This window comes from Salminus brasiliensis, chromosome 22, assembly GCF_030463535.1.
Source record: "Salminus brasiliensis chromosome 22, fSalBra1.hap2, whole genome shotgun sequence".
Lineage (NCBI taxonomy): Eukaryota > Metazoa > Chordata > Actinopteri > Characiformes > Bryconidae > Salminus > Salminus brasiliensis.
In genome coordinates, this window is record NC_132899.1 from 25,257,595 (window position 1) to 25,266,724 (window position 9,130).

The following is a 9,130-nucleotide window of genomic DNA, read 5'->3' on the forward strand; positions in this document are numbered from 1 at the left end:
TTAATAAAGAAGGCTTGTTGAGTGATGATGAATAAATAGAGAATTTAGGATACTGGGTTTGTGCAACATCAGCACAGAAAGAACAGACGTGCAGTCTTAAGACAGTCATATACTGATTCACCACTAGAGGGAGCAGTTAGGTCAGGATTACTATAGGAGCACAGTGATTTTATCAGATCCAGATTAAACTCAGTAGTTATTACAGACATTTAACTACACACACACACACACACACACACACACACACACACACACACACACACACACACACACACAAGCAGATGCAAGCCATGACATAAATCCTCATTTTTAATATCTTAACCATCATATACTTATAGCTACAACTGCCATTCATGCAGGAAACAAAAGTTACACTTTCATCATATGATTTTTGAAGATTTTTACATCACACAGAAACAAACAAAATGGAAGAGAAAACAATTCAGATGCACCCTGATTACTGCTGTAAACCAAGAATTACATTTTAAACATTAAATAAAAAAGTGGATTTGGTTCCCTCTTCGTGACACAAATATGACCCATTATTTCACATCATCTCTGCATCACATTTAAAAAAAAAAAAAAGCAAAAAGAAAAAAAAAAAAAAAAAGCAAAAAAAAAAGCATTAAGCGCTCCTTGTTCTCTCGCATCTGGCACAAGTTGATTTACTCTGGATTAGTGTGATGTGGTGATAGCGAAACCTGACTTATTGTTATATGCGGTGTGATTGTGTATGCACTCACCCATCCTGCATATTCAAAGTAAAAATCACACAGTTACCTGAAAAATATTAACTGTGTGATCAAAACAATCAACTGTTGATTGATTACAGTACAAATTAGGCTTCAGAAAAACAAAAACAAATGACATATATATTATAACATATTACGTTTGAGATAGTTCACAAAGATCCTGACTCGGACAGTTGGGAAAGGCTTCGGATTCTTCCATTTCGACGTGGCCGTGGATCGGAGACTAGACTTGTGTGCAGCTACTGCGAAATCCCATAAAGCCACATAAATTACCAATAGCTTACAAAGACGGGAAACGGACACAAACTGCACTGGAAAGCCCCCTATTGATGAATGATTGCTGTTCCTTGTGTAACTGGAGACTGCAGCATGTGTTATTGCTTGATTAGTCAGTGGCTGGCTGCTTGTCAATCTTTCTTCGTTCAAAGACGTCCTGACACGGTTTTATTGTGCCGGGGGATTTTTCACTAAGGCGAAACAAGTGGGTTTTGTGTCAGGCTAGTTAAGCTGCATGTGGGGCAAAATGCATAACTAAGACTGTAATTGCACTGAGGCCTCGCAGCTTCAAGGCGCTGGTCTCCATAGGACAGATGTTACTGCTGAACTGCTGGAAAGGCATCCAGTAGCTGTTTCTCAGACTGACACAGGAAATGACAGGACACAATCGAGAGGCATTGAAGCTGCATGTTCTCGATTTTCCACACCGATCCACGTCGTCACGACACTACACCTCGCTACAAGTCAGGAAACCACACAAACAAACGCTTTCACACACTCCCGCTCACTCTTAAACACGCACACACACTTTATGATGTAGTTCACAGTGCTTACTGTCTGTGTCTGTTTGGAGAGAAAAATAAAAGTTTTGCATTTCAAACAGGGCTCTCAGAGAGGCCCTGGCTTCTTCCTGACGAAGGTCAGTCTGATATTTTCCGAACAAAATCAGTCAAGCGCTCCCAGCGCCAGTTTTTTTAGTTCTACAATCAGGCTTCCACAGAGCAACAGATATTTTTGTCATCAGTCCCTTTTTTTCGTTCATCTCATAGGATTTAATTTCACCATAGAAATATTCAAAAAGGCACAAGTCTTGCAAAAGGAGTTCATTTTTTTGTTTGTTTGTTTAATTTTATATCAAATAGCTGCAGTACCTTGGGGGGGGGGGGGGGGGGTGTAGATCAAACAAAACAAAAAACAAAAAGCATTTGACAGCTTAAAATGGGTCATTTATGCCATCTTGAGCTTTGCCACTGTGCTGAAGGCCAGAAATTCACTAAATTTCCTCATCTGCAAGCTTCTGACAGCACAATCTTCTCCCTTTGGCAAGTATACGGGCAGCTGCTTAGAGCTTCTCTCCGTCCAGCAGCTCTTGCAGCTCCTGCTGGATGTCCTCAGGCAGCTCCAGGGCAGGCAGGTCCTCCAAAGGGATCTCCTGAGGCATCTCCAACGGCGGCAGGTGCGGGATGGGAATGTCCTTTGCCTTGCGCTCCTCAGCTGCCTGCGGCAGCACCCACAGCTCCGATTTCTCCACAAAGTCGGCGTCCGCGTATGGCTCCTTCCGCAGCCTGGCATTCTCTGCCCGCAGCCGTTCGTTGTCCCGAGACAGCTGCTCGTTCTCACCCACTAGTCGGTCCACCAGTCGCCGCAGGTCCTCAATGGTGGTCTGCTGCTCCTCCAGCCGCGTCTTGTCGTCTTTGTGGGCCTTGCTGCCGGCGCACGGCTCCTGGGGAACACTCTTGTTCTTCAGCAGGTATAACCAGGTGTCATACTCACGTTCCGAACTGCCAGCCAGGTCAGAGCAAGCAGAGGCACTGGACTGGGGGTGAAGAGGCTGCTCCGAGGACAAGGTGGCCTGAAGAATCCGTGGCTTGCCCTCTCGCCTGGACCGCTTCCACCTCTCCTCGATCAGCCGCTGCTGCTTTACGTGACTGTCCCGCTGCAGCTCCAGAGATAGACGAGCCTGAACAGAGACACATTGCATATGTTAAAAGTGTGCTGTGCCTGATCGTTTTAGGCAATCATTAAAATTGTTTAAGTCTTTAAGCAGCGTGTGGTTTTAAAACCTTTAAAACCATTATGTAACAACATTTAATTTAAATAAACAGAAATCCAGTAGTCAGTAATCAAAATGTGTTGTTGGTCAGTAAGATTACTGATAAGTAGCTTAAAAAAAACACAGAAGGCGGCAGGTTTGAATGCTGACTTCTCTGTGAACTCCAAACAGTGTATTGATTTGTTCAGTTCCTCCAGCAGCTTCACCTTATTTACAGTAATAAAAAAATGAGTGGATAGGAACTGGAAATATTGGCCTTGGCCATGACACTTGCATCATGCTGGAAATAGCCATTAGAAGATGGGTAAATAGTTGTTATGAAAGGATGCAGGTGACAATGTGCAAATAGGCATGAGACAAGAAAACCTTGCCCTCCCTATTACTGTTGACAAGACATGCTGAGGCCATGGATTCACGCTGCTTGCACCTAATCCTAAACAAAATTCAACACATTTTCACCCATATTTCTGATGAATGAATGCTGGCCTGCACCTGCATTATTTTATGCTGATGCTACACAACTGTCTCATTAGATGATTGCATGAATGAGTAGGTGTACAGGCCATCCTTAAAATTGCTTGCCAAGTGCGTGTATCACAGTTGAATGACTTAAATAAATAGGCAAACCTTTATGAAGAGCTCTGTTGTATGCACTGATATTAGTATATAACGACAGGAATGACACTAAATGTAATTTGCCTCAGCAAAATACATTCAGTGTGCCTCAAATATATTAAATACTTTCATACCATTAGCAGGTCAGGAGACATAAAACTCAGGCTTTGAGATCAACATTTTGAATGACCACTAGGGAAAAACTCTGCAGCTGCTCTCATTCACAACATTTCCAGCTCTTACTTTTATGCAGTTTTCCTGGATAATAAGTTTTATAAAAGATCATTTTAGCAAAGAAAAAAGCACATACATCTATTCAACTACAAATGTGAAAAGTAACCATTCCTAATACTGCTAAAGATGGACTGAGTACAGTGCTCTAAATACTTGTATATACTATCAACATGTACACTAGGGGGCACTGTTGCATTTACCAAACCAAGATGTACACCACATCCACTGTTTCTATACTGCTTATTGTGATGACCCTTCTGGCCAATCTGTCCAAGGCTTGCTTTATTTTCCTGATTGCTCCTGATTATTGTATTCTGTTGTTTTAGATCATAACATACCTGATATACTTCTGACATAAAGTGCCACAGATCGGCACAACATTTTTGGATGTGTGCCTCTTCAAACTTTGGGATACAACTCTAAAACCCTTTTCTCAACACAACACTGCTAGTGGTTTCTAAACTGTACAGACCACATTTCTCTTCTGCAAAACATCTGGGTAGTTCTCTGAAAAGGAATGAACAATTTCGAGTGAGTGGTAGTGAAGTAAGAAAGGTTAAGCATACCTGTTCACACTCTGTGAGCTTCATAGCGTCCTTCAGAAGTTCTATGGCATAGAGAAACATGTTAAATTGATATTTCTCATACTCACTGTTTTTCAAATGCCAAGCATGTAAGAATGAAGACCTTACTATTGCACATGGAATAGAAATGCCTTGCTACAGTCCAAGGTCCTTTTGTACATTCCACCACACAAATGGTACAACTGGACTATTTGACAGTCTGAAAAAAGCACTTTCCTCTAGGGAAGCGACCCCCTTGTTTAATGACAGAACAAATGTTATATTACAATGTATACATTTTCTTACTGCCCTTTTAAACTTGCTATTATTATTATTATTATTTTAATATTCAGTTAAACAAAATATATCAGCAAAAAATCTCCTGACCTGATTTACCTATGTTTAATATTTTTTTTAGCCATAGGGACACCACAAATATTGCACTTTGAGGTTCACAATAATACAAAAATACATCATGACAAGGTTTGATGACTGAAAAAAATTGTGTAAATGTAAAAACATAAACCAATGAACAATTTAACAAATCAAGTTCTAAATAGGTGTGCTTTAAATACTGACTACATCCATTGTAATTTATCAGAATAACAGCTATAATGCCTAAGTGTACCTTGACCTAGGCTCAGAAATAAAACTCATTACAGAGGTTGGAAGTGGATTTAATATCCAGAATCTGGTTTGTTAAGATCACTTTACAAGGTGAGTGTAAGTGGACAGACTGCCTCACAATGGAGATGCGGAGAGGCTCAGTCCTGGGCACTACATACAGTGGCAGAGCTTTGGGTTCTTGGGTGGTTACTCCAATGAATGACATGCAACTAACCTGCAGCCGTTCTATGGCAAGAGATGGCTTCTTCATACTTCCCAGCAGCCAGAAAGCGGTCTGCTTTCCTGCACTGCTGATGGGCCTGAAAAGAGAGAGAAGAGATGCAAGACTGACATGACTACCTTAGATAAAGCGTGGTCTCACTGGCAGTGTTACTAACAGATCATACACTTCAAGATGTTGCCTCCACATACAGCAGAATCATAACTACTAGCTAATTCTGTCTCTTAGTTAGTTATCTACCACCCAGTTACTCTGAACCTCAGTCCTGGGGACTCACACTTCAACAACACCCATATATGTTTATATGACGACCCAATAGCTAGCTACCTTTCAGTGAAGTACAGAAAAACAGAGGCTGCCTATGAGAGCAGAACTAGCTACATATCGATTAGCTTCCAACATAAGCTAGCCTAACACAGCTAGCTAGTTAGCTAGCTAGCTAGCTTCTTGTTTGGGTTGGTAGCCAACTGGAAAACAGTCACTTTAATAGTTACGTTTCCAGATAATTCGAGTTAAATTCTGTTGGCTTCTGGTATTTATATAAACCACACTACCTACCGGCAGCCAGGTTAAAAAATAGCTCGATATAATAAGACCAAGAACAGAAAAAAACAGGGCTAGCTAGCTAGCATGCTACGCTAACTACAAATACTAAGACGGTTTCTCTATACGTTTAACCCTTAGAAATACTGACATGTCATCTGGCGGACAGCTGTGTCTCTCTGAAACACTGACACGCCGTCCTACAGCAAAATAAACCACCCAGCCGGCTTTATTCAGGGCGCTACACGGCCAACGCTAGCCCAGAAACGCCGAAAATAGTTCGGTTGCTCGCTAGCAGGCAAGCTAACCAGAGCCATAAACACAAACTTACGAGGTTGAGAGGACTGTCCACCACCTCCATTCCTTATCAAACACGACTATTAACTACATGAGAATGTGCAGTGGTGGTCAGAGATGGTCATTGGCACTGTTTTTACTCCGGGACCAGGTGTTCTGGTTACACCGGACTGTCCACAGCAGAGACGGAGAGAGACAACAGAAGAGCCCCTCTCACAACCTCCTGTCGTCACGTCCTGCTTTAGAGGGACATGATTTCTTAGATAGTCGTTTCATTTTTACAGAAGAGCAGATCTTGTTTTCTTGAAAACAAGAGTGGCATTTATTATAATAATGCAAAAAATACAATACTCCAATAATGTAACTGCGGCAATACCATCTTTATTAATGGTTTATTGAGCTGTAATGACTGATTCTTCGTCTACTGAGCAACTGTGCATGCTTACCACTGGAGTGCGCCAGGGCACCATGTATCTGATAAAATAGGCCTTATCCTTTTAATGATCCTTTAGGGATTAATAGACTGTTCTAGGAGGGGACATACAAGACAAACACGGAATAGAAAAATCTAAGTAATAATAAAATAAATAAATAAACATATAATGTAGACTGTCTCTTTATCACCAAAAAAAGTTTATGTGATAAACCAGGTTCATAATCTTGGGAATATCAGTAGCATAGCCTTATCTGACCCTCTCCCTCTGTACAGGCGTTATAGGCCACAGGATACCGAAAGCTTAGTACATGTGTTACTCATCCTCTTAGTGCAGTATTACTAAATGTGACACACACAAAAGCTTCTACAGAAACTGAGACTCCTCTTTGTTGGAGAGTCTTGCTAATTTTTAGAGTAAATAGCGTAGAATAAAACAAAATAACCGTTCCCATCTGTTCCTGAACGAAATCAGGCCTACACCATGCCATTTTTAGCTCTCTTATTTTTAATGAATTTATCTTATTATTATTACTGACTTGAACAGGTCCTAGATCAGCACACCTCCTCATAGAAGCTCTGTGACTACAGGCCCTGCCCTGCTCTATGCTGAGAAATCCCCACCTGCATTTAAATGAACTGTATGTGTTACATCAATTCTGGGAAATTTGCTGCATAATGACAATTAATGTAATTTGTGAATATAAAAATGTGATAATTATTTATTAATTATTATTTAGATTGTTGGTCTTATGAAGCATTTACTTTGTGTTTTCTAAATGTTTTATGGTGACAAAAAAGTCCACTGTAAGGATACACAACAATGTGATGAAAGTATAAATATATAGGTGTGTGGGCCTCTTTTGTAATGAAGCATCACTCATTATACAAACATTTGACAAACATTAAAACAACTGTTCATCAAACCCATGGATCAGTTCTATCATTTCTCTGCTACAATTTACAATTACAATAGCCAATTTTAGACAGCCTTCCCTAAACAGATAACGGCAGACCTTCACTACTCTTCAGTATTGCAAACTCTACTCATATTTAGCGTATTTCTATATTTAATATATAAATTTATATTTATATTTAGCGGATATTTTCTTTTCTTTTTAATTCTAAAGTATACAGTGTGTAGTTGAATATTATAAACTGCACACCAAAGGCATTGTAAGATTTTTTAATCAGTATTTCAACTATTTTGGGAACAATAAGAAATGATAAAATGCTCACTTAATGTGAATATCTACTCAGAATCATTTTCTGCCTCGAGAAAGATATTAATGTATTATTCATACCTTCATTTTTGATGTGAATGTCAGCTTGTCAGTTGACTACTAATTATTTGTAATGTGTGAATCTATCCTGGACCATGTGACCATTTTTTCATTTGTTAATCTGTATTTAAATAGATTTTAGTTAGTTAAAAAATGACTTACTTTTTTGGTATGGTAATGTGGTCAAACTGCTAAATTATTCAGTACTGTTCAATATACAAGTTAAAAAGATCTCTATGATGTCATGCAAAAGGCCTAAAACCACACTTCTGCTAGAAGAAGAAAAGAACCTCAGCGGGCTGGAAATTCCTTACAAAGCACCTCAGCCCATTCATACAGCACTGCGGTAGTTATTATCAGATGACATCATCTGCTTGAGTATTTTGTTTGTGTTGGTCAGCGCAGCTTGCTTCTGCGGAGCGTCTTGAAATTAGGGCTGCTAGAGAGTAATCTCAGGTAAGGCCTGATGACTCAGAGCTTAAAGCCCTACAGCCCTAGATTTGCATACAGGCCCATGAAGGGAAAATAAAAGGGTGAGAAAGCTTTAACAGACTGAGATTGTCTGAGATCAGTTACTATTGTACAGCACTTCTCAGCACGTGTAACTGTAATGAGTAAAACTGTTTGGACAGTTCGCCAAGAACAATGAGGCTTATTCACCGACTGTTCTTACGCAGTTTTCATTAAGATTCTGACATTCACAAATGTTTTCTAATTTGTGCTTTGTTCAGTGTATAAGGAGAACGGGATCCATCATTACAAGAGCACAGCTGGGAACAATTCTTGGGTTTAAAGACACATTATGTTTGACCCTTTACAATACAATTATTTCCTATGGCAATATTTTAAGGTAAGGTTTGTAAAGTTGAAAAAAAAAACCACTATAGGCGATTATGAGTAAAAGAAGCATGGAAACACTATAAATGTATTCATTTTTTATTTTAATATTAAATTCAACAACATTACAACCATTTACAAATTAATTTACAAAAAAAATAATCAATAAACATGAATTCGAACATCAATGATGTCACAACGGGCTGATGTCTAATCAGCTACTTGTCACTATGCATTTTATATAGTTCCAGCTTACACACTCTTCCTTTTTAAGAATTCATACAGGCCCTCCGATTTCTCTCTCGAAGAACTGATGAAACCCCAGTATTCCATCATTTATCATGATATTGCTCAGCCCTGCTGATCAGTGGGCAAATATATTTCCTAACACTATATTTTCACTGCATTGGACTGTAGAGATGCAATACTGCAAGAGAACCTGAACCTCAGTGTTGTACAGTGACTTCATATTGCACAAGTCACTGGTAAATGGTTGTGCATGTGCGCTGTGTGGTTTGAATTGTTTGGCCTGATTCTCTGGGACAGGCATGAATATCTTGATTTAATGAGTGATGTGCAAAGCTGGTTCTGTTCTCTCAGCACAATGTGTTCAAATAGACGCAGCTGAGTGGAACTCTGTGGGTGTCCAGCAAGAACGGACGGACAAATGTGAATC

General features: G+C 39.7%; 1 protein-coding gene across 1 annotated transcript; it reads right to left on the minus strand.

Annotated features, from left to right (window-relative positions):
- Nucleotides 1-308: 308 nt before the first annotated feature.
- nrbf2b (nuclear receptor binding factor 2b) lies at nucleotides 309-6,106 on the minus strand. The gene is made up of 4 exons (XM_072667247.1): nucleotides 5,936-6,106; nucleotides 5,056-5,140; nucleotides 4,218-4,258; nucleotides 309-2,709 (listed from the first exon to the last, which is right to left on the minus strand). The coding sequence occupies exons 1-4, from the start codon at nucleotides 5,963-5,965 to the stop codon at nucleotides 2,092-2,094; spliced, it is 774 nt and encodes a 257-aa protein (XP_072523348.1). The 5' UTR covers nucleotides 5,966-6,106; the 3' UTR covers nucleotides 309-2,091.
- Nucleotides 6,107-9,130: the final 3,024 nt, after the last annotated feature.